Source organism: Leopardus geoffroyi, chromosome E3 (assembly GCF_018350155.1).
Source record: "Leopardus geoffroyi isolate Oge1 chromosome E3, O.geoffroyi_Oge1_pat1.0, whole genome shotgun sequence".
In the NCBI taxonomy this organism is placed as follows: Eukaryota; Metazoa; Chordata; class Mammalia; order Carnivora; family Felidae; genus Leopardus; species Leopardus geoffroyi.
Genome location: NC_059340.1, coordinates 32,378,086 through 32,402,624, shown reverse-complemented (window position 1 = coordinate 32,402,624; position 24,539 = coordinate 32,378,086). Strand labels below are relative to the sequence as shown.

At 52.8% G+C, this 24,539-nt stretch overlaps 1 protein-coding gene across 1 annotated transcript in view; it reads right to left on the bottom strand.

The window, feature by feature from the left end:
- Nucleotides 1-4,186: 4,186 nt before the first annotated feature.
- The window catches only part of LITAF (lipopolysaccharide induced TNF factor), a 28,025-nt gene continuing 7,672 nt past the window's right edge, over nucleotides 4,187-24,539 (bottom strand). The window contains exons 2-4 of the mRNA XM_045462423.1: nucleotides 11,444-11,668; nucleotides 8,547-8,703; nucleotides 4,187-5,799 (exon numbers count right to left, since the gene is read on the bottom strand). Of these exons, the coding sequence (XP_045318379.1) occupies nucleotides 5,691-5,799; nucleotides 8,547-8,703; nucleotides 11,444-11,663 (486 nt within the window). The 5' untranslated portion in view covers nucleotides 11,664-11,668 and the 3' untranslated portion in view covers nucleotides 4,187-5,690. The remainder of the gene's footprint in view (nucleotides 5,800-8,546; nucleotides 8,704-11,443; nucleotides 11,669-24,539) is intronic.

The window sequence follows — 24,539 nt, the reverse complement described above, 5'->3', positions numbered from 1 at the left end:
AAAAAGTCTTTTTAAATCACCTTTTTGCACCAAAGATGTCTTCAAGAATTCTTTCTGGGGCATCGGCTCCGAACCCCACAAACCCCACCATCACCCCAAAAGCACATCAACAGTTTTGTAACGTTAGGTTTTCTTTTTTTTTTAATTGTTGTAAATGTTTATTCATTTTTAACGTTTATTTATTTTTGAGACAGAGAGAGACAGAGCATGAACAGGGGAGGGGCAGAGAGAGAGGGAGACACAGAATCTGAAACAGGCTCCAAGCTGTCAGCACACAGCCCGACGCGGGACTCGAACTCACAAACCGTGAGATCATGCCCTGAGCCGAAGTTGGCCGCTTAACCGACCGAGCCACCCAGGCGCCCCAATGTTTATTCATTTTTGAGAGAGAGAGAGAGAGAGAGAGAGAGAATGAGAGAGAGAGGGGGAGGGGCAGAGAGTGAGAGAGGGAGATACAGAATCCAAAGCAGGCTTCAGGCTCTAAACTGTCAGCACAGAGCCCGACGCGGGGCTCAAACCCACAAACCGTGAGATCGTGACCTGATCCAAGGCCAGACACTCAACCGACTGAGCCTTTCTTACTTGATGTCTCTTCCCTTCTACAGTCAATTCCACAAGGGAGGGGACAGCAGAACCCCAGCTGTACCCCCAATCAGAGCGCACAGATAAACAAGTGACAGACAGCACTGGAGGACTCTATTTTGGGGTTCATAGCACCGTCTCAAAAGAAGGTCCACACAGAGGGGCTGAATGGGGTTCAGATCAGCTGAGGAGTCAGGGCAAATCCCTGTGGCCACAGGGCTGCTCCAAGAGCATATTCGGAATGGGGAGACCTTGCTAGATGTGGCTTCGCAATAGGGAACATTTTTTTTTTTTTTTTTACATTTATTTATTTTTTGAGAGACGTAGAGAGACAGAGCACATGTTGGGGAGGAACAGAGAGAAGGAGACACAGAATCCGAGGCAGGTTCCAGGCTCCGAGGTGTCAGCACAGAGCCCGACGCGGGGCTCAAACTCACAGACCGCGAGATCATGACCTGAGCCGAAGTCGGACGCTTAACCGCCTGAGCCACCCAGGCGCCCCAGGAAACGTTTCTTTAAGAAGCAACTAGGAGGTTCCTCAAAAAGTTAAACTGAACCACCGGATGACTCAGCAAATCCGCTCCGAGGCAAATACTCCGGAAAACCAACCACAGACGTCCGCACGAAAACCTGCACACGTACGTGCCCAGCAGCATTCACTACTCGTAACGGCCGAAAGGCGGAAACGACTCGAATGTCTGTCAACAGACTACGGGACTGACAAAATGTGGAATATGGCCACACCGTGGCCGAAGCACGGATTCACGCGACAACGCGGACGAACCTCAAAACCGGGCCGCCGGGTGAAAGCAGCCAGCCACGGAAGGCCGCGGATCACGGAGGCGCCTTTACACGAACTCTCCAAACTAGGTAAATCCAGAGAAACGGAAGGCAAATGGGAGGCTGCCGGGTGCCGGGAGAAGAGGCAGAGGGCGTGGTGTTTTGCGTTGGGCCGCCGCCGAAGTTTCAGAATTTGCTAGCGGTGACGTTTGCGCGGCACCGTGGATGTGCCAAATGTTGCCGCATCAGACACCTTAATGGCAGGTGGATTTTAGCTTAAAAAACAGTCGCCGCCAAGCAATGTTGGCAGGGCCGTGCTGGGCCCACTGCTCCCTCTTCCCAGGCTGGGCTGCGCTTGGTACCCGAGCTGCACAAGGCCCCGGATCCAAGACCCCTACACCGATACGGCCTATCTGGGAAAAGGTGCATCACCTGGGAGACGCCGCGGCGCCCTAAGAGGCTTGTTTGGATCTCCTTGGCTGCGTAGTACATCCGCACAATGGAATACCACTCAGCACTCAAAGCCAATGAGCTCTCAAGCCACAGGGAGATGCGGAGGAAACTTAAATGCGTCATGCTAAGTGGAGGAAGCCAATCTGAAAAGGCTTCACGCTGGACGGCTCCCACTCTGAGACATTCTGGAAAAGGCAAAACTACGGAGACAGTAGAAGGATTAGTGGTTGCCAGGGGTTAACGGGGAGGGAGGGAAGAAGAACAGACAGAACACAGAGGATTTTTAGGGCAGAGCAAACTACTCAGTATGATGCTATAACGGTGGATGCCTATCATCACACATGTGTCCAAACCCCTAAGTTCATCAGTTCTAACCAATATAGCCCCTGCGGCGGCGGGGGGGAGAGGCTGTGTGTGAGGGCAGGGGTGTATGAGAGAGCTCTGTCCTCTCCGCTCCGTTTGGCCGTGAACCTAAAACTGATCTCAAGTAGCTTATTTAAAAGGGAAATAAAGTAAACGCGTGAACATTTTCCTAATACTGCAGAGAATAGTCCCCAAAGTTAGTTAAATGCACTAGGCGATACACTTGGCTGTGAGCTGTAGTTTTCTGTGTGTGTGTGTGTGTGTGTGTGTTTAAATCTGACCCTCAGAATCTTGTTTCTTTAAAATTCTTAGGCTGGAAACACACACACACACACACACACACACACACAAACTGGTTTCTCTTTCATCACCTTGCTGGGTCTAGTTACAATCCTCTCCTGTATCTATAAAAAACAGACGACTCTTTGGAGAACAGTTGAGTCATCAATGCAGGAGATAACTTTAATAGGATCCCAAATGCAAATCAGAACTTTGCAAGTAAAATTCCAACGTCTACATTTACTCCTAACAGAGATCCTCGAGCCCAGAAACTCAGAGAAGGATTTTAACATCCTGAACACGAAAGAGGCTGCCGCCAGGGAGAAAACCGAGGCCAAACTGCGCATGAGTGTATGAAGCCACATTTACGAATCGTTCGGCGTCCCGGAGAGGTGCTCTCACATTAGAAATTAGGAAACCAGGGGCTCCTGGGTGGCGCAGTCGGTTAAGCGTCCGACTTCAGCCAGGTCACGATCTCGCGGTCCGGGAGTTCGAGCCCCGCGTCAGGTTCTGGGCTGATGGCTCAGCGCCTGGAGCCTGTTTCCGATTCTGTGTCTCCCTCTCTCTCTGCCCCTCCCCCGTTCATGCCCTGTCTCTCTCTGTCCCAAAAATAAATAAACGTTGAAAAAAAAAATTTAGAAATTGGGAAACCAGTTATCCCAGGGAAAACATTTTTGTGGGCGGTGCTGCGGTCGGCCAGGAAAAGTCATGGGCTTCCAGCTGGCTTAAATAGGTGCCATCCCTGAATACTTTTTTGTTTACAAGACGCCAACCAACACTGATGTATTAGGCCACCTCTCCCAGATGGATGAACGGTATATGAGACAGACAGCCGCTTGGCGTCTGAAATCGGTAAAATTCTTGAGGTCCTAGTAGACATAAAGCTCTTTCGTTCATTGGATGTGGTTCAGCGTTGGCGACACACTCAACTCCCAACGTCCCCGACAAACACTGGCCACACAAAAGAGCCTTGTAATTTGTAAACATGTATGAGTGCGCCCGCGCTCGGACCAACACAAAGGAGTGACCCATGAATGCTTCCTACTCCAGGCATCTGATGTCAGTTTCAGTGCCACAGAGTGTACGTCTTCTGGTCCCTGAAACAGGGCTCTTGTCTTGCGGACCCTGCATATGTAATTAATCCCAGCTTGAGACCAGTTCTGTACCACCATCCGCCCGGCCCCCATCTTGCCCAATGAGACCATGCGATCGAGAGGAGGTCGGTGGCGATTTTTCAGGACCGTTTAGGTTAGGGTTTAAACGACAACGTAAGCCACGCCGAGATGCCGTCATTTTCCCGTGCCTTCCGAAACGAGGCTCGGCGACCAGGTAGGACAAGGGGGGAGGACATTCATATTCCTGGCGAGTTACAATGCCCCTCTTTTCTCGCAACTCACAACCACCCTGATCAATGAACAAAGCATGTGTTGTTTGGAGAATGAATGAGGACAGCTGTCTTCTGTGCATTTCATTAAAACCTGAAAGCTATGGTTTCCTGCCAGAGATGATGCCTAGTGAGTTCCAACAGCCTAACATTCAATTCTGACTCACTACCAATGCGCCCAGCTCCGCCCTGGTCGTCCTGAAGTGGAGGGATATTCAGCAAGCCTGACGTTTGTTTATCATGAAGGATTTTTCTACCGTTAGGGACCAAATAAAGGTTCTTTGTGGCAACGGCTGGAAACGCAACACGAGACCTTTCTTTACACCGTTAAGAATGGACAAATAGTTCACCGAGTAAACCAAAGACTTTATTCTGTAAAAGCAGATAACACCAAAGTACTATGTAGTATCCATAAATCGTTGCAAAAATAATTACTTTCAGAACATCCAATGTATAAGCTGAATCAATGGTTACAGCTAGGATTTTCAGCCAATATACAGATTTTTGTTCAAGCCCTAGGCTTGATTTCTACATATCGTTCACATGCACGCCCTGTGCATATTCAGTATCAAAACGGGGACTCTTGAAAGCCGGACCCCAGCTTTATCTTGATTTCGAAGATGACACAACAGCCAACCGAGAACTCTGGTTTGCCGATTGAGCCCCAGAAATCATGTCTTCCGACGTCCTACAACAAACCGTATCTCTGAAAAATAAAGTCAGAATTTAGATTCCCTTGCAACAGTCAGGTCCCCAAGCTCTCCAGCACCGTGGTACCGGGATGTGCTGAAACTGCTCTTCCTTGGCCTTTCTAACCACTGGGAACCCAAATGGGGTCCCTCTGTAAGAGCGCCATTATAGAGGTTTTTAAGAACCACGCTAAACCCAAGGAGAAGCGGTGGATGAAATTATCCATTACTTTTTCCGTTAAGGACCAAAAACAAAAAAAGAGAGACAGAAAGTGCACTGGCAAATGGGAACGTGGTGACAGTCGTGCGGTTAAGAAAAATGGTTCTATAAATCCCTCCTTTCAAAATGAGGTCCCAAGGCGTTTAAGACCAAAAGGAGGTCATAAGAGCGGTTAATACAAACAATTCCTCTCCAAGAATAAAAAAAAAAGCCCTTCATGGAAAGCAGCTGAGGGAAACCAGATCCACGGGTGGATCCGGCCCTACGTTTTCAGCATGCATTTCTGACCTCACGGATGTGTGTCTGGCGGGTGTGAGTAGGTCCTCCTTGCACTTAAGAAGGAATGAAGAAATTAAAGTGAATCGGTGTGCTAATGAAAAGCCCGCCGTTACAGACTCTGAGAGCCAAGCCCTTAGTTTATAAGGCAAGACTTTTGTTGCCACAAGGGGGGCGGTGGGGGGGGGGGGGGCGGACACAGATGAGCCTGAAGGCAAGCACTCAAAAGGCTGGGTCAGCCGTATTCGGTATCTGGGCCAGAACGGTCTCAAAAAATAAGGCAACGTGTGGCTTCTCGGTTTGAGACTGTCCCCCGGAAAGGCCCCCGAGGCAGCCACCGGCCAATCACCAGAAGATACTTGGACGGGGCAACGGTCACAGTTGGACGGGGTGACTTGGGGTCACGGCAGGCGGGAGGCCCTTGAACCAGCACTCAAGGTGAACGTCTTTGCGTGTCCTGTGCACGACGCCAAGCAGCAACGTCTGGGGTTCTGGAGGTGGGTTGCGTTGGCAATGTATTTTTTTTGCCCCCAAAAGAAGACACGAAGGTGAAGCCCCTGGGGAGACGAGGCCGGCAAGGTGGAACCCCCACCAGGGGCGGGACTGGGTACGAGTCGGAGAGCACTTCCTGCGGCGCGCGGCTCCCTCCGGGTCTGGCCGAGTCCTACAAGCGCTTGTAGGTCCCCAGGAGAGCTTTGCAGTTGGGGCAGTAGTGGTCCACGTCCTGTAGGGCGTCCACGCAGAAGGGAATGAAGCAGCAGCCTGCCACGCACCTGGAAGAACACGAAGAGCCACACGCAGAGCATGCCGTCAGGGTTTCGGTTCGGGACGGGGGGGGGGGGGGGGTGGATCCGTCGACGTCCTAACCCCCCCAGAACCTACGGCTGTCACCTTCCTTGGAACAAGGGCCTTCGCAGGTGTCACTGATGATCTCAAGATGGGATCATCCCGGATTATCGAGGTGGGCTCCCTAAACTCAGTGACCGACGTCCTTGCAAGAAGACAGAGGAGAGGGACACAGAGACGCAGGGAGGGACAGGGTGAAGACGCAGGCAGAGACTGACGTCGTGCGGCCAGGAGCCGAGGGCCACCTGGGCCACCGGACAAGGAAGGATTCTGCCCTGAGGGTCCTCAGAGGGAGCACGACACTTGATGTTGAACCTCCGGCCGCCAAAATTGTGAGAGGACACGTTTTTATTGTTTTAAGACAACGGGTTTGTGGTTGTTGGCAATGGTGGCCCCAGGGCACTAATACACCAACCAACGCCAAGGCTGCTATCTCAGACAGACTGTCCTGGGTGTATCTCCAAATCCTGGCTCATCTGGGCATCTTTCAAAGTCTCAGACTGGGGCCAGCGAACTTGTTTTGTAAAGGGCCCGACGGCACATATTTTGGGCCGTCCTGCCATCGTGGCCTGAAAACAGCCATAGATACAATCTGTAAACAAATGGGGGGGGGTGTTTGTCCCACTAGAACTTAAAACGGGCTGGATTCGGCCCCAAGGCTAAAGTTTGCTGACCCCTGTCTAGACTGATCACTCTTCCATATGGAGAGGCTGCAACCAATCAGAATCCCCCAAAGAACGGCTCTTAACCTACGTCATCTGTTATCAGTGCACACAGGCAGGACCTTCAGATAGCCTGTGGGATAATAAGAAATAACAGTTGGTCTTTGTCCCCAGTTCCTGGCAAGGAGCTCCAAAACTCTAGGAATTTCCGGAGTGACCGGAGCGCCTTCTGTCATGCAAAACAATCCCCTTTCAGTCACACCTGCTTTTATGCTAACAAGGAGACCAGGGCAGGGTTCCTGCCTCAGGATGGGGCTGCTGGGCTTCCTAGGTTAGAACTCAGGAGGGGATAGGTAGGGGCTGGGGCTGTAAAAACCCTTGAACAATCTATTTGGAGAGCTTCCGGATTGAACACATCCATGGGCCAGGGGAGTGGTGCACCCCAACTCCACGGGGACAGCGGCTCCTGCACCCGGGACCCTTCTGGACCTCACTCTAGGGATCTCTTCACGTACCTGCTGTTCATTTGTATGTACCCTTCATGACAAACTGGTAAATGTTAAGTACAGTGCCTTCCTGAGTTCTGTGAGCCAACAGCAAATAGTTCTGTGAGTTCTAGCAAATGATCAAATCTAAAGGGATAGTGGGACACCCCATTTATAGCTGGTCGGGGTCAGAAGGATGGACGGCCCGAGATTTGTGACTCACATCCCTACTGGGGCGCAGTCTATGGGACTGGGTCCTTAAGCTGTGGGGTCTGTGCTAACTGCAGGTACTCAAGTGTCAGAACTGAATTGAATCACAGCTGGGGTTGGAGAGCTGGTTGGTAACAGAAAACACCCCCACAGGCAATGTTTGCCCAAATGTCGTTAAAAATCGGCATTTCACAACGCACAGGACAGGCAGCGTAATCAACATTATTGTAATCACTTTGGTCGGTGACAGATGGTCGGGAACTAGACCTACCGTGGTGATCATTTCATAATGTATGAAAACACTGAATCACTATCTTGTATGCCTGAAACTGATCTAATAATGTCTGTCAATTATCATTCAATAAAAAAAAATCAACAATTTACAGGAAGACACCGGCTTACACAAAGCAGAAACAGGATACCGCCTGGTGAGGAAATAATCTCATGAAAAAAAATTCCCCCTATGGTCTAAGGTTACCCAAGTTCAAATAGGGTCAGCCAGTGCCTTGGAGCTAACCCTCACCACCCTCGCCAGGGTCTTAGCACACAGACACAGCTCCAAGCTGCGGGATGCACACATTCACCTATTCTATCCCCAACAACCCCTGGGGGCAGGGGCGGGGAGCGTTATCACCTCCAGTTTTCAGAAGAGGGAAACGGAGCAGAGAGGTGAAGTCACTCGCCCACAGGCACCCAGTACTGAGGCAGGACTTGACCCCACAACCCTACAACCCTGCATGTAATCAGAAAAGGAGGGAGGGACAGAAAAGCTGCCCCAGTCTGAAAGCTAAGATCAGCAGAGTCTGACACTCATCAGAAGTTCCCTTTCCGGGGGCGCTTGGGCGGCGCAGTCAGTCGGTTAAGCGTCCGACTTGGGCCCAGGTCGTGATCTCGCGGTTTGCGAGTTCAAGCCCCGCATCGGGCTCTGTGCTGACAGCTCAGAGCCTAGAGCCTGGAGCCTGCTTTGGATTCTGTGTCTCCCTCTCTCTGCCCCTCCCCTACCCCTCCTGCTCGGTCTCGGTCTCTCTCAAAATAAATAAACGTTAAAACAAAAAAAAGAAAAGAAAAAGAAATGTCTAAGGGTATCACCCCGCCCAGACGCAGGGGGCTGCTGTGTCTGCCCGGGAGGGGTGTGAGCAGGCGGGCCAGACGTGGCGGATGGGACAGCAGTTTCCAGCTGTGATGTGCTGGAGAGCGGTGCTCCCCCACTAGGGACGACTTCTGTCGGGGGAGGGGGTGCGGAGGGCAGGGGTGCCGCTGACCCTCCTGCGGTGGACCCCCGGGGGAGAGCCTGGGGGCCCAGCACGCCGGACTTACCCCAGCAGGCACAAGCTCCCGCAGGAGAGCCAGGTGAGGGCACCGGCGTTATAGGACAGCTGGGTCACGATCATCTTGTTGCACGAAGGGCAGCACATCTGGACTGGACGGTCGAAAAAGGACACTGGCTGCTGCACGTAGACGGTCTGCACAGCAACTGAGGGAACAGGAACAGGCGACCGGTGAACGCGGGGGGCCACCGGGACAACCGGGGGGTGGGGGCAGGGACTTGGACACCGGAGCCACCCGAGCGTCCCCAGTGAGCAAATGGAGAAGCACGAAGGGACCTCTCTAGACATTAGATCTCACTCGGCCTTCGAGCGACATCCTGGGGCGCCTGGGTGGCGCAGTCGGTCAGGTGGCCGACTCTTGGTTGAAGGTTCAGGTCCTGATCGCACGGTTTTGTGAGTGCGAGCCCCGTGTCAGGCTGTGCTGCTGCTTGGGATTCTCTCTCTCTCTCTCTCTCTCTCTCTCTCTGCCCCTCCCCAACTTACCCTGTCTCTCTCTCTCTCTCTCTCTCTCTCAAAAATAAATGAAAAATTAAAAAAAAAAAAAAAACAGGAAAAAAAGGACATTCTGATCCGCGCTAGAACACGGATGAACTTTAAGGCCATTACACGGTGTGAAATCAACCAGCCACGGGACAAATACTGCGTGATTTCTCGTGGACGAGGCACCTAGAACCATCCACTTCACGGTGGAAGGCCACGGACGCTGGGGGCTGGGACAGGGGTGGGGGAAGGGCACGCGTAGCTGCTGTTCGGCAAGTTTAGGGTTTCAAGTTCTGTGAGGTTTCAAAGTTCTAGAAAGGGATGGCGGTGATGCCGTGTTGAGAATGTGAACGTGCTTAACGCCACTCAACCTCACGCTGAGAAGCGCTTTACGATGACGAATTGTACGTTACGTGTGTTTTACAACACGTGGCGTCTTTCCAGCATCATCCTGCGACGGGCTCTCAACCCCCCCTCATCCCCACATGGCGGGTGGGGTGGGGAGAAGTTCCTGCAGCCGTTTGCGGCTCAGCCCCGACCGAGCTTTCAAACTTGGAAACATGTAGCAAGCTTGCTGCCCACCCCCCCCCCCCCCCCCACCACCCCGGCACTTCCCACCTTGCCCAACACAGGCTGATTCAGCAAGACTGGGGCAGGGTCCCCAAAAGGCTCTTTAAGCTCCCTAAGTAGCTCTACGAAGGTGGTCTGCGGATGGCTGATTCCAGAAACAGTGATACGATGGGGTTTCGCCTCAATTTTCTTCACCCACGGATTAGGGGTTGCCAGGGGCCGGGGGACGGGGAGGGACAGCTCACGGGTACGGGCTTTCTTTCTGGAAATGTTCTGGAATTAGCGCTGAGGGTCGCACAAGTCTGCGACTTTACTGAAACCCCTGAGTTCTGTACACTTTAAAAAGAGTGAGCTTTACGGTACGGGAATCGTATCTCAGCAACGCTTTTATCTGAAAACATGAAGTAACGGTTGTTGCCAGGGTTACGTGAGATAAGGGGGGGCGGGGGGGAAGGGGGGAAGGAACCCCACGCCGTGTCGCGGGCGCGGTGAACCCTCGATAAATAGTTTCGTCTTTTCACACGGGGCTCCTGACGAAGTCCAACGGCCAGCGATAAGGCAGGAGTTTCCCGCCTCATCGCTGGGCTGGGAACGCCGGCCCAGACTCTGGGGCAAGCCCAGGGAATCGAGGTGCCCGTGGCCCAAGTACATAAACTCGTGCTAAAACGAGAAAACTATGTAAAGAACACGTACAGGCGTTCACAGTCACCAGAGGTGAGCCTCGAGTGACATAAATCGTGAAGGCCTTGGCACTCAAAATGGTTTTGGTTTTTGGCAAAGCTGTGCAAACTCGTGTTCCTCTCAAAGTGACTACCTTCTGTTCCAGCTGGAACGCCATTTCTGTAATCCAGGCAGGAGGGGAAATTAACTGTCGTCCAAGCTCACAGAACCTAATACTCCTCGAAAGTCCCAGAAAGCCGCTCCTTCCAGAAAAGGAGTATGTAAGCGTCTGCTAACGCTCACATGTGAGCTGTGTTAAAAATCTTTTTTTTTTTTTTTTTTAACTTGGTGCAAGAATGAATTATTGATCAGAGCGTGATGTGAAACTGTCTAAAGTCACCTCGCTCTCTTCCAGCTGAACGGGTCAAAGTTGCTCGAGCACGTCAACACTGGCTCCCTTTTATCAAATGATTACTCATAGAATTTTATTTTTATCTCAACAACCACTGATGTAGGCACTTGATGAGCCCAGTTTTACAGGTGGGGAAACTGAGGCCCGAGGCCATCGGGTGAGCCCAGGCAGTCTGACTCACAGCCCTTTCTCGGAGCTGGTGATCTCCTCCCGAGTGGCTTGCGATACTGAATCAGCTGTGTGCCTGGGCACACCTGGGCAGCAGGAAGGCCCAGAGGGCAAGGCCATGAAGAAATTGCTGGAAGGCCGGGAAGCCAGGCGGGCGGGCTGGGACAGGGTCGGCTCACCAGTTCCTAACTCCTGGCTTTCTGCTCCCTCTCCTACTCCAGCCCCGGCCTCGGGGCAGAGGTTTGAGCCTCAGCGGGCAGGGAGGGGACCCTTACAAGCAAACCCCCCACCCCCCCACCCCCACTTTGCCCAGGATTGCCGTGTGCCTCTGCAGTCAGCGCCAAAGGACTGGTTTGTGGCGGACGTGGGAAAGTTCATAAACAGTACTTTATCAGGGAAACGACAGGAGCCCCACAGATGCGGAACCCAGAGGCCTAGATGGAAAATTCCAGGACAGGGGGTAGAGGCGGGCTGACCAGCATTTCACTTAGACTCAGGCTGAGGGACTCCGGTGGCTCCCCTGATTTCCTGCAGAGTCCCCAAAGCCAGGGCGGAGGGCCAAGGAGAGGGGAGGGGGCGTGGGAGGCGGCACGTACTTGCGTTGGCGTTGGGGACGGGCACTGGCTGGGTGTAGTACGCGGGGGGATTCATGCCCTTCCCGTCTGGGCCCGTCACCAGCCCCGTGGTCGGCCCTGGCACAGGGGCAGGAGGCACGGGGAAGTAACTGTTAACCGCCACTGTCTCTTCATAGGACGGGGGTGCGGACGGCACCGAGGAAGGCCCTGCGGCCGCCTGATAGGATCCCGGAACAGACATGTTACCTAAAGCAAAACAGAAGACACCAGATCAGAAACGTGAGTGACACCTCTCCCTCTCTCCCTCCCCCACCCCCTTCCCCCCGAATCTTCCAATCCCCACCAGGCAGAAAATGAGGAAATGGCTTGTGTCCAGCCTCGTCCAAAAGCCAGAAAGGGAGTTAATTAACGTCCTTCCACGACCCAAGAACTATCACCTGAACGAGGGATTCCCCAAATAAGGCTAAAAGGGAAAAAAAATCACCACGCCAAATCATTAGCACCTAGAAAACTCCAAGCACACATCACCCCCAAATGGAGCCGAAGCTTTTTTCTTCCCCCTTCAAACTCCTGCCCAACGGTGGCCCGCCTTTCACATCTAGCGCCTTCTTTTTTTACCCACTGTGGTTTTTACGGATGGGGTTTCAGGAGCCAGAAAAGACCCAGGCGTTCAAACTCAACCACAACCTATCACCAATGGAGTGTCTGCGTGAAGGAAGCCAGAAATGCACACCGTGTGATAGCATTTTAATACAGTTCAGAAGCAGGCGAGAGGAGTCACAGGGGCCAGAAGTCAGGAAAGCCGTGAATCCTGCAGGGGTGAGGGGGGGGGGTGGAGGCTGGAAGGGGTGGGCCGGGTGGGGGGAGTCTTCTCAGGGGCTGGTCTTGTTCTTCATTCTGGGGGGTGATCACATGGTATGAACACTATGTGAAAATCCAAGCGATACAATTAAGGTGTGTGCGCTTGTCTGTTGGTAAGTTACAGGTTTCTCTTTTTCAGTTTCTTTATTTTGAGAGAGACGGAGCGAGAGAGAGCAGGGGAGGGACAGAGAGAGGGAGAGTGAAAGGGAGAGAAAGAATCCCAAGCAGGTTCGGTGTGCGGGCAGCATGCAGAGCCCCACACGGGGCTCGAACTCACAAAACCGTGAGTGAGATCATGACCTGAGCTGAAATCAAGAGTGAAACGCTTAACCGACTGAGCCACGCAGGGGCCCTGTTACGGTTTTTAAAAAGTAAACACACACACACACACACACACACACACACACACACACACACACACACACACGGCTCCCATTTTGAGAAAGGAGTAATCAGAGAAGCCAGGCACATATTTCCTTTTGTGAGGGCAAAGAAAGGGTGCCCCCACCCCCGCCGCCACCTCGCAGAGCTGATGCCCGCCTAGAATTACGTGGCCTGTACCCAGAGTGCATTCCTGTCTGAAGCCCCGTGCTCAGCGGCCCCAGGGCAGCTGGAGAAGGACACAGTGCCGCCCTTTGTGTGGCTCTGTTTTTCTAAAGGGGCAGGGCTAAGGCAGCCTTAGAAGATCCATTGAAACCTGTCTCAGGAGAAATGGGGAAATGGGCTGGAGAGCGGTGTGCAAGAGATCCCCTGCACTCTGCCTTGTCTTCTAGAACCCGTGGGAAGCAGAAGCAGCAATTAACTCTGCCACAGGGAGAAGGGGAGGCTCCTTCGAGGAAGCTCAGCCTTTGAGCTGCGACCAAAAGAGGACATTTCTCTGGGGGAAGAGAGGGGAGGGGGTTCCAAAGCAGAGACAGAGGCAAGGGAAAGTGAATCCGTGTAAAACAAAGTCAGTGTTGGGGCCGGATTGTTGAAAATTTGAAAGTCCTATGGAGGTGTTGGGGCTTAACTGTAGATGTCTGCCCGATGGAACCCTCTGGAAGAATGGAAATGTTCTCCATCTGGGTTGTCCAATATGGCCATCCAGCAGCTCCCCACGCACCCCCCCCCCAAAGCTGCTGGACTCTCAGAATGTGGCTGGTGTGACCCGGGAGCTGAATTTTTAAATTGCATTTCAAGTTTAAAGCGATTTAAATTTAGAATCTAATAGGCAGGAGCACCTGGGTGGCTCAGTCGGTTAGGCGTCCAGCTCTTGATTTCGGCTCAGGTCATGATCTCATGGTTTCATGGGTTCGAGCCCCTTGCAGTGACAGTGTGGAAACTGCTTGGGGTTCCCTCTCTCCTTCTCTCTCTCTCTCTTTCTCTCCTTCTCTCTCTCTCTCTCTCTCTGCCCCTCCCACACATGCTGTCTCTCTCAAAATAAGTAAATAAACTTAAAAAAAACATCTAATACGCAATGCAATTATTGGAAAACTTATGGAAGCTTTTCCACCTTCCCGAAGGACCCCTCGGCTATGTGAATCGACTTTATCTACAGCCAATTTAAGGAGCTCCGAATCTAGATCAAACATTTCTCACAAAATATTAGCATCCAACTTAGGATATGATGTCAACATAAAACAAACCCCGGATTTCAAAAAATTTTAAAACACTGACGTGAAATATCTCATTCCTAATTTCTCAAACGGACGGTTATGTTGAAATAACAATATTTTAGCTAGGTGGAGTTAAGTAAAACGTGTCCTTGCAAGCCATTTCACCTGTGTCTTTGCACTTTTTTAGATGTAGCAGCCGAGAAATTTTCAACTATCTATGTGGCTCACTTTCTGCTTCTCAAGGACGGCAGGACTATGGAACACGGGGAGCCATGGAAGGTTATAGAGGAGTGGTCCAACCCTAGGAAGTGTAGCTGAAGCTGGTGTGTAACAGAAGCAAGAAACAAACCGTGGAAGGTCCCTACATGTGGGTGGAGGGAACGGTGGGTGGCGGCTACATTCAAGTCTATTGGTGGGGGGGCAGGGGGGGGACAGCTAGTCAGGAAGGCAGGGGCATCTGTGAAAACAGGTCCAGGGTTTAAAAATGGGAACCTTGTGAAAAGTGGTCACGGTATGTTGTCAGTTTCCTCTGACACAGGGAAACAGAAAAGCAGAAGGAAGAAGGGAGACAGAACACAAGCATCAGCCCCAGGATCAGCCGGCAGCTGCTCCCGGCCCGGCATGGGCTCCAGGGGGCTGAGGCTGGGGGCGCGCTCTGGAGAAATTCCCGACCTCGCTGAAGGTCAAGGACTCACTGTCCCTTCGCGTCTCAGCAATGGCAGACCCCGAGCTGCCTCCACAGTTTATTCTAAAAACTGAGTCATAGAAGAAAACCACAAGAGCCGAAAACACAGGTTGTACAGAGAGCCTAAAATAGCACCGAGCACTCCGGCTGCAAGGGAGCTGCTCTGGGAGGGAAAACTATGGTCTGGGGGGGGCCTTGGGGGGCCCTAAATTGTGCAGAAAAGGTTTGGGTCAAACGGCCGGGAAACAACGACTCAACTCGGAAACCCGAATCCCTCCGCTTCAAAACCACTGCCCCTTCCTCCCAAAGTGACAAAAGGCAGCCAGAAACTGGTCAAGGGTGAACGTGGGGGTGTTGGGGGGGCCTACTTTCCCCTAAAGGAAGGAAGAAGGGCCTGCGCTTCTAGAAAACGCTTCTGGAAATCAAGGCTGGGCGGCTTAATTGTCCGGGCATCATGGGTCTGGTGGCCACATCCTAGTTTCTGAACTTCGGGACAGTGTCTCTTGGGAACACTGACTTTGTGTCAAACAGCCACATGATAAACACTTATAATCGTGAAAACGTACAAGAACAGGCTAGAATAGTGGGGAAAAAAAAAAAAAAAAAAAAAAAAAAACATCCAAAAACATAGCCAGCTGGTTTGAAGGCTTTCTAAATAAATTCCAGGGCCTCCCCTCCCCAGGCCCCAGGCCAGGAAATGCCACTTCAGTCCTATTTCTTTTTCTTTTTCTCCCCACATTCCCCTGTTTCTTTGTAATTTGGTTTCCCCCCCCAGGGGTGGGGGTGGGGGTGGGGGGCAGCAGGCCCGCCGAGCCGCCCCCCCAGAAAGCTCTGCTCAACCGGCCTCCGCCTCCTGGTCCTCACTCCACAACATGAAACTCTGAAAAGGCAGCCAGCCTTCTCTCACTCCCACACACACACACACACACACACACACACCTACAAGACAGATACACACACAGACCACACACACACATACGCACTGCACGGTCACCAGAGAACCCTTCGTCCCTCCCGTCCCTCCAGGTAAGTAAGGCCCCCTACGTGCTGAGGTGCTACCACAGTCATATCTGACTCCGGCACTCCTCCCTCTGGGACCCACAGGAAGGCATCTCTGAGTTTCACAGAAGAGCAAAGCCACAGTGCTGCCACATAAAAGCACAGCCTTGAGAATCCCTTAGGCGGCCAGGGAGGCCAGGGAGGCGGCTGCGGATCCCAGGTTGCCATCGTTACCAGGAGCCTGGGCGGGGGAGGGAATAAAGGAAAAGCCGAGGGGGTCTCCTCCCTGCCTCCCCACTTGTTTAACTTTGTGATTAGGCCCCTGAGAGTGGCTTTTCTTGACCGCCCATTGAAAAGGACACGTTGAGGGCAATTCTCCATCCACCTTCCACCACCTTCCACGCATCCAGGAAACGCTCGGGGCTGGGGAGCTCTGTTTGCCCCACCTCAGAAGGGCTCCGTCATCATCAGCGACTTTAAATCCACAAAGGCATTCCAAACCCATTGTTCAGACACGGAAAATGTCACTGGAAAATGTCACCGGAGTGTGGCAGCCCCGGGGGGCCCGACACCCGGGGGACCGCGCTCAGCCTGATCCTCTGCTGTCCCCAACTTGAAATTCTGAAGACTTTGGGAAGCGGGGCCCTGCGTTTCCATGCTGCGCTGGGGCCCAATGTCACGCAGCCCATTGTGGCCACGGGTCACAGAAAAGGAAAAGGACGTGTGTCTGAGGCACACGGAGGCATTTCTAACACAAAAAGGCCTGGACTTGAACCTAGAAATTGGCCCGTGACTGACTGCACCATCCCAGCCCCCACTTTATCACCTGTAAATGTGCCACTTGGACTTTTGGGGTCCCTAGCTGAAAATTCCCCTTGTTCGCAGTCTCAACGGATTTCCTCCATGAGAGATTCTCTTTTTTTTTTTTTTTAATTTTTTTTTTTTAATTTTTTTTTTTCAACGTTTATTTATTTTTGGGACAGAGAGAGACAGAGCATGAACGGGGGAGGGGCAGAGAGAGAGGGAGACACAGAATCGGAAACAGGCTCCAGGCTCTGAGCCATCAGCCCAGGGCCCGACGCGGGGCTCGAACTCACGGACCGCGAGATCGTGACCTGGCTGAAGTCGGACGCTTAACCGACTGCGCCACCCAGGCGCCCTGAGAGATTCTCTCTTAAATGGGCAGGGAGGGGTATATAACGGATACTTATTCCTGGGCTTACAGGAATGAGTCTGGGAGTAGCTCATTCATCAAACCCTGGTTTAGAACATGATTTCTCAATCTTGTTTTCATTATAGCTGCCTAACCCCCTCCTCACCCCCAAGGAAAAAATTAAATTACATTTAAATTTAATTAATGAATTTAAATATAATTTAATTTCTACCTAACAAGAGAAATTAAATACTAAGAAATAAGATTTCGTTGGATAGGGTTGAGTTTGGGAGGGCCACACAGCACCGTACTACCTAAGACTTTTTTTTTAACCTCTCCCCCACCCCCCAAACCAATTTTCACTCCCCTAAGTCCCCACTGAGAAAGGGAGAGAGAGGTGGGCAATGAGGTATTTGGGGGGCCAATGAGTTTTCCAAACCACTGACATTTATTCATTCAGTAGTCCCAAAATGTGTTTCCCCTCTCCTTGCTGTCATGAATGCAACTGTCTGAACGAATTTTAACCTTTTACTGACTGAGTCCTGGGGTCCCTTAGGTCCGTATTATGCCCAGCCTCTCATGGTTTCATCTGGTGAGTCACAACCAAGGGAGGTGGGCAGAGGGAAAGTGATCAGCCCAGGGAGCCCTCCCCTCTGCCTAAAGGGGCCAACCAGGATTGGACTGGCTGGCGCCCACTCCCTCCGGCACTGGAGTCTTGAACCTTCAGGATTCTCCCCCAGCCAGCAAGTGAACGATGCTAAGGGTACCAGATAACCAGGCTGTTTGAACCCTATTTGGGAATCTCTGAACCCAGAGGTCCTGGTCTGAGCAAAACCTGCTATCTGTCACCTACTCCCCACCCCCCCACCCCAGGTTCACACTAAGATGTGAATTCGCATTCACCCAGCACCGCATTACGATGAACTATAACGGGAACTATAAGGGGCTCTCGGTACTGCAGCCGCCTCCGTAATTCACACCCTTACTCGTCACCCCACGTGGTCCCGCTGACTCAGGAATTACTGTTATCGTCATCCCAACTCACACACGAAATAAACTGGGGCCCACAGAGGCGAAGCTGCTTGTCCAAAGTCACACAGACAGAGTGCATCGAACTATGGTTTGAACCTGCACCCACCAGACTGCGGAGGACTTCTTTATTATTATTATTATTATTATTATTATTATTATTGTTTATTTTTGACAGAGAGAGAGAGAGAGACACACACACAGCAATCGCGGAAGACGGGTAGAGAGAGAGGGAGACACAGAATCCGAAGCAGGCTCCAGGCTCTGAACTGCAGGCACAGAGCCTGATGTGGGGCTCGAACTCACACACCAGATCATGACCTGATCTGAAGTCGGACACTCAACCGACTGAGCCCCCCAGACGCCCCTAGACCCTGGAATGCTTCTGACCTCACCCAACACCTCCCAGGGAGACACAGACACAATCAGCAGCCTTGTTTTGCACACCTGACCCCCAAATGACACGTGAAAAGAAAAACAGGGGGGCCGACATTATTTGAACGCTCTGCTTCCCTCACACGTGTAAAAAGATGCATTTTCTGCAGCCGCTCGCACCACACACTCAGGACGAGGCGACAAAAGGCCTGCCTATTATGGATTCCAACTCGTTTTGTCACTGGCGACTTTGCGATGCAAAGCGATCTGCTTCTTTAATAAGGATGGGGGGCAGGGTTCAGGACCTTAATATCAGCCAAAGGCAGATCTCCAGGAAGCTCTTCCTTCTTGTGATGGGAAGAGGTCAGAACCTCCCCAAGATACAGTGTTGTTCTGCAGCTTCATATGTACGGGACCTCACGGGGCTGGGCCGGGTCGGCCAGCTGCCTCCACACCCGCGCGGGGAAAGGCAAAGGCCCCTTCCCCTCGGAGTCTCAGAGCAGCTCAGCCTCGGCTCTTTAATACCTGCTCTGCTGAAAGAGAAGGAAAAGGCCCTCAGCATCCTGGAGAGAAGCCAGGCCCGCCGAGCCCAGCGATCCTCACATCCTGAGCTGATAATGAACTGGTCCTGAAGCCTCGGGACACGGGAACAAACCCAGAGAGACCTCCTGCTCCTTTACGTTCGGCCTGACCGGGCTCAGAACTCTCTGGAACACCCTGGTGGGACCTACTTCGGGCCTTCAGGTCCTCCTCGCTCTGTTCCCGCAGAGCCGCGCGTTCGGTGTTGGCGGAGCTGAGCCCGGCCGCGGTCTGCGCGGCATCCTCAAGTCCAAGGGTAAGGGCTGACCCCGGGAAGTCTGGAGACGACCGGCAGACGGGCCTTCCCACCGCAAAGCTGGCCCCAAGAGATCGCCGGGTGAATCTCGACAACGCGATGCCGCGGGGTGGGGGGGGAAAGCCAGGCGCACAGACCACATAGGGTAGGAGTCCATTGACATAAAACACCCAGAACAGGTATATCCAGACCCAGAAAATCAGGGCAGGCCAGGAGCTGGAAGGAGGGCGCTGGGAGGAAACAGGGGTGACTGTTAATGGGCGGGGGGAAGGGCAGAGGCGGGGGTACAGAGGATCTGAGGCAGGCTCCACGCTGTCAGCACAGAGCCCCATGCGGGGCTTGAACTCATGAACTGGGAGATCACGACCTGAGCCAAAGTCAGACACTCAACCGACTGAGCCACCCAGGAGCCCCTGCACATTTTTATGCGTCTGCAGCCTCGCTTAGATATCCCCAGACATGCCCTGGGCATGCTCTTTCCACTGCCCTCGGTTTCCTTCCTTCCCGATGGGCTGCAAATTCCTCTCATCTGTCACACCCCAGCTTGTGCACCACCTCCCCCAAGAAGCGATCTCTGGCCTTCCGAGGGGAGAATTAAACCTACACAGTGCGGAAATCAAGGGTGCAGGGTCTATAGCCGGACTGCCTCTGGCCAAATGGCATGCCTCAGGGCATGACTTTAGTGCCTCATTGATCCCATCCGTAAAATGGGGACACTGGTAGTTTCTTAAGGCTCTTGGGAAGATTAAATGAATCCACTTTAAAAAAAAAAATTTTTTTTTTTAATGTTTATTTATTTTTGAGACCGGGAGAGACAAGAGAATGAGTGGGGGAGGGGCAGAGAGAGGCGGGGAGACACAGAATCCGAAGACAGGCTCCCGGTTCTGAGCAGTCAGCACAGAGCCGGCCGTGGGGCTCGAACTCATGACCTATGATATCAACATCTGAGCCGAAGTCGGACGCTCAACCGACCGAGCCACCCAGGTGCCCCTGAATGAATCCACTTGTGAAAAGCACCCAGAACAATGGGGGACACAGAAGCACTCTGCTCTATTTGTCACAGAGCACTTCTCTTTACTGGTCTCTCTTCCTGATCAGTCTGTGGGCCTTGTAAGGGCAAGCACTGAAATGCCTTCAAATCTGCATCCCTAGCATCTAGAACGAGGCTCACAAGGTCACGGGTGCTGTGCGGGGTGACCCTCCACCCCAGTGCGCCTGAGATGGAGGGGTTCCTCTGGATACGGGATTCTGGTGCTCACACGGGGAGCACAGGACAAGCTGGTCATCCTGACACTTCAACAACAAATGGGGAGAGAAAATAAGACCCATCCAGGAAAAAGGGAAAATAAGATCGCATCCCGGCATGAACATTTGGAAGCAGCCATCATTGAGGGTCTTACCCTAACACCTCCACCCGGAAGCTGAGGACGTTTTTTGCAGGAAGATGCTTATCTAATGACAAGCCTCGGTAACAGATGGTCTCCTGGTTCACACGAGGCTTTGGCCAAAGTGGCACCAAACACGCCCCAGAATTGGAATCATTTGACTGGGTCTGAAACCCTTCATTTCCTCCAGGATTCCTGGGGAGGGGGGTGTTTCTCAACGGGGCACCCCGGGGATGTCAAGGCAGGAGATCGAGTCGAGACGTGGGTGGCAAAGGAAGTGGGGAGGCAGGCAGACACGAACAAGATTGAATCAGAGAGGAAAAAAAAGAAGCCACGGTCTCTGAACGTCAAGATGGGCTCATTCCTATTCCTTGATGGAAGCTGATGCCACTGATGAAGGTCAGGGCTGACCTGCTCTGCGAAGGTGCCCCTGGTTTGTGCCAACGCCCACTCCTGGTTCTGGCTGGGGTTACCGAAGAGAGGGAGGGGTTCGTCCTGTGACTGTAGCACCCGTCCGACATCTGGAGGACCCGTGAGCAGGCTCCGCACTGCCACCACCCCCCACTCAGAAACACCTGTCAGTCCATGCTCACTACGGGGTAACCGGATGATGACTCATCGACTCTCCAGAAATGACCCTCTCTCTTTTTTTCATGGTGTCAAGAAAACTCAGAGGCTCCATCCTGTACCCCCAAGAGACCATAAATGTCAGCAACTGGTGCTGACGCGTGGGGACAGGAAAGGGGACGCGTGGGGACAGGACAAGTCACACCTTGGCTGGCACCTCCCTCCTCGGGGCTCGTTTATCACCAGGGAGGACCGAAGGGATGGGCACTCTTGGCAGATGAGGGGCTGAAGGAGTCTCGGGTCATTTGCCCTTCCCACCCCCATCCCTTTCTGCTGAGAGGACCAACAGGCAGGTCCAGAAGCAGGGGAGGAGGACAGAGAGACGGTGCCCGGCGTTCAGGTCTCGTGGCGCAAGAGTACAGGACATAACAGGCTTCACCGCAGACTCCAACCAGGAACTGACCTGGTGGAGAATCTGAGGCCGCGACCACCGAGCTCAGAGACGGTGCAGTGGGCCTCGCGCCCAAGATACCATCACACGGTTTCCAGAAACGCCTGCATGTACCCCCCAAGTCATTCACAAGAGTGGGGAGGCACCAGCCATCTCCCGCGGGTCACTAGAAACGGCACGGACTGCAGCCCGGCTTGCTGACTCGGAATGATGTAAGCAGGTGCGTGCGGCATGGAGAGGGGAACGTAAAAGCCCAAAAGAAAATCCAGATGATGGAATTCAAAGGCAGGCGGGATGTGTAAGAGCCGAAAACTCTGGAACTAAGCTCCCGTGGCTCAAACCCCCAACTCTGCCCCTTCTAGGCTTGGTGAATTCGGGAGAGTTGCTTCACCGCTCTGTGCCTCGGTGTCCTCATCTGGAAAATGGGCTGATAGTACCCAGCCCTCAGAGGGGTGCATGAGGATGTGCTCAGAGCACTGGGCATGACCGTTACAATACAAGCGCTCATTCTAATGACGTACAGGGAAGCGGAGTAAGGACCAGGGAGGGGTCACTTGCCCACAGTGACACAGACGTGTCACTGCCAGAAGGCAGGAAGATTCAAGCATAGACAAGGCCCCCAGAAGAGGGAGGCAGGAGGGCCTGAGGAGACAGGGGCTGCTCCCCCACTGGCTTTGGAACAGGAGCAAGGGGTCACGAGCCAAGAAACGCAGGTGTCTCTGGAAGCTGGGAAAGGCAAGCATGGAGTGTCCCCTAGAGCCTCCAGAAGGAACGCTACACCTTGATTTTAACCCAGTGACATCCATTTTGGACTTCTGATCTCCAGAGCTGGCAGATAATGGATTTGTGTTCTTTCAGCAGCCCCCTCCCCGCCCCCCGCCCCAGCTTAGGGTACTTTGTTACAGCAGCCATAGGAAATGAAGACACCCACCTCCCAGCTGGGCGGCCCAGATTCCCCACCTGTGGATTCTCGAGGGGACTCCCCTCCTTCCCACAGTGGGGGCGCCCTGCACCTCTGACCACCCCCCTCCCCCGGCTGACCTGACTCCCTGAACCTCCCATCCGAACTCCCAGGCGTCGGTCCGCCTGCCCTCCGTTCCGAAGGAAGCCTTCTCTGGCTCAACTTCATTTAACCCTCTGAGTGTGGCCACCCTGGCGTCTGCATGCCCGGCCATCTCCCCGGGGACTCTGCTCTCCCCTCAAATCTTTCCTTATCAACATGTCCAAATGAACACCTCTCTTCCCTTTGCCTGGGTGCTCGGACCCTCCGTCCCCCTGCTTCTCTTCTAAAAAGTGCCCAGGTACAGCCCCCGCCTCCTCTCCATCCCCCTGCCCCGGCCTCACTCCTCCCTCAGCCACAACCCCACTAAGACCACGTCCCACTTCCTGTCCTCCTCTTCCCAGGCTGGAGGGCTTTCCTGATTTGGCCGAGGCCTGCACCTCTGTCTCCTTCAGGGGCTGCTCTTCCCCCACCAGCCGCCCCCCAGAAGATCCCCAGGGACTTGGGTCTACACCCACTCCTGAACCCCATACCTTTCAAGCTGATCCTGGCCCACCCACCCTGGACAACTCCCCTGGGGGTATTCACACACGAAAAGATGCTCATCTCGCTCCAGGAGATGCAGTTAAAATGGGGCAGAGACAGACAGTCAAGCCTAGTATCGGTGAGAAGTCCTGTGGACATCACGCACCCGCTGGCAGGATGGGGTGACAAGTGCCCGTCAGTTCTGTGGTCTTCCTCCCCCAGACCCTTGACCCAGGCTCATCAGGAGAAAACATCAGAAAACGCAGACTTTCTACAGAGGACCAGGGCAGTACTCCTTCAAAAACTGCCTCAAGGTCGCAGAAAATAAGTCCGAGAAACTGTCACAGACCAGAGAATGAGACCTAACAACACAATACAATGCAGGATCCTGGACTGGATCCCAGAACAGAATCCAGTAGAAGAAAGTTCCTCCTCTGAATTCAAATAGTCTGGGTTGGCTAAGAGTAAGGCACACCAATGTCAGTTTCTTACTCGTGACGAATACACCCTGATGCCGTGCGATGTCTATCTTACAACGGGGGGAACTGAACGGGGTGTATGCAACTCCTGAACACTTTGCAACTTTTTCTGTAAATGTGCAACGGAGGCACCTATCAAACTGTAACATGCACGAACGCTTCGACCCAACAGTTCCTCCTTTAGGCATGCAGGGGAGAGATGTCTCACGCGTGGGCGAAGAGACAAATGATGAGCCCACAGGGGCATTCACTGCAATGTGGCTAGAAACCACCTAACTCTCCATCAGCAGGAGACGGTGCACATCGGTGATGGGCCGACCGCACAAGAGAACAACAGTACAGCAACCATCAAAACAGAACAAGCAAGAGTTTTATGTGTGGAAATGCATCTCTTGGATAGATCACTACATTAAAGAAAGTCCAAACAGACCATCATTTGGGTACACAGAAGAAGGAGATATATATATATCTCCTTGTATAACGTGCATAAAATGTCTCCGAAAGGATATATAAGAAACTCTAAGGGGCGCCTGGGTGGTTCAGTTGGTTGAGCGGCCGACTTCCGCTCAGGTCACTATCTCAAGGTTCAAGAGTTCCAGCCCCGCGTTGGGCTCTGTGCTGATGGCTCAGAGCCTGGAGCCTGCTTCCGATCCTGTGTCTCCCTCTCTCTCTGCCCCTCCTCCGCTTGCACACAATCTCTTTCAAAAATAAATAAATATTTGGGGCGCCTGGGTGGCGCAGTCGGTTAAGCGTCCGACTTCAGCCAGGTCACGATCTCGCGGTCCAGGAGTTCGAGCCCCGCATCAGGCTCTGGGCTGATGGCTCAGAGCCTGGAGCCTGTTTCCGATTCTGTGTCTCCCTCTCTCTCTGCCCCTCCCCCGTTCATGCTCTGTCTCTCTCTGTCCCAAAAATAAATAAGCGTTGAAAAAAAAAAAAAAACTTTCTAAAAAAAATAAATAAATATTTTAAAAATAAAAAAAAAAGAAAGAAACTGGTAAAGTGGCTGTGAGCAGGGGAGGGAGGTGGACTGTGGGAAGGACAATCCTTCGCCTACACCTTTGCTGATCTTCTGTGTACTGAGCCATAGCAATGCTGCATGATCAAAAACCAAATCAAGAAAAAAGTCAATGCAGTAAATCATAACTTATTAAGCAGACATCGTTTAATATGTTTATTAA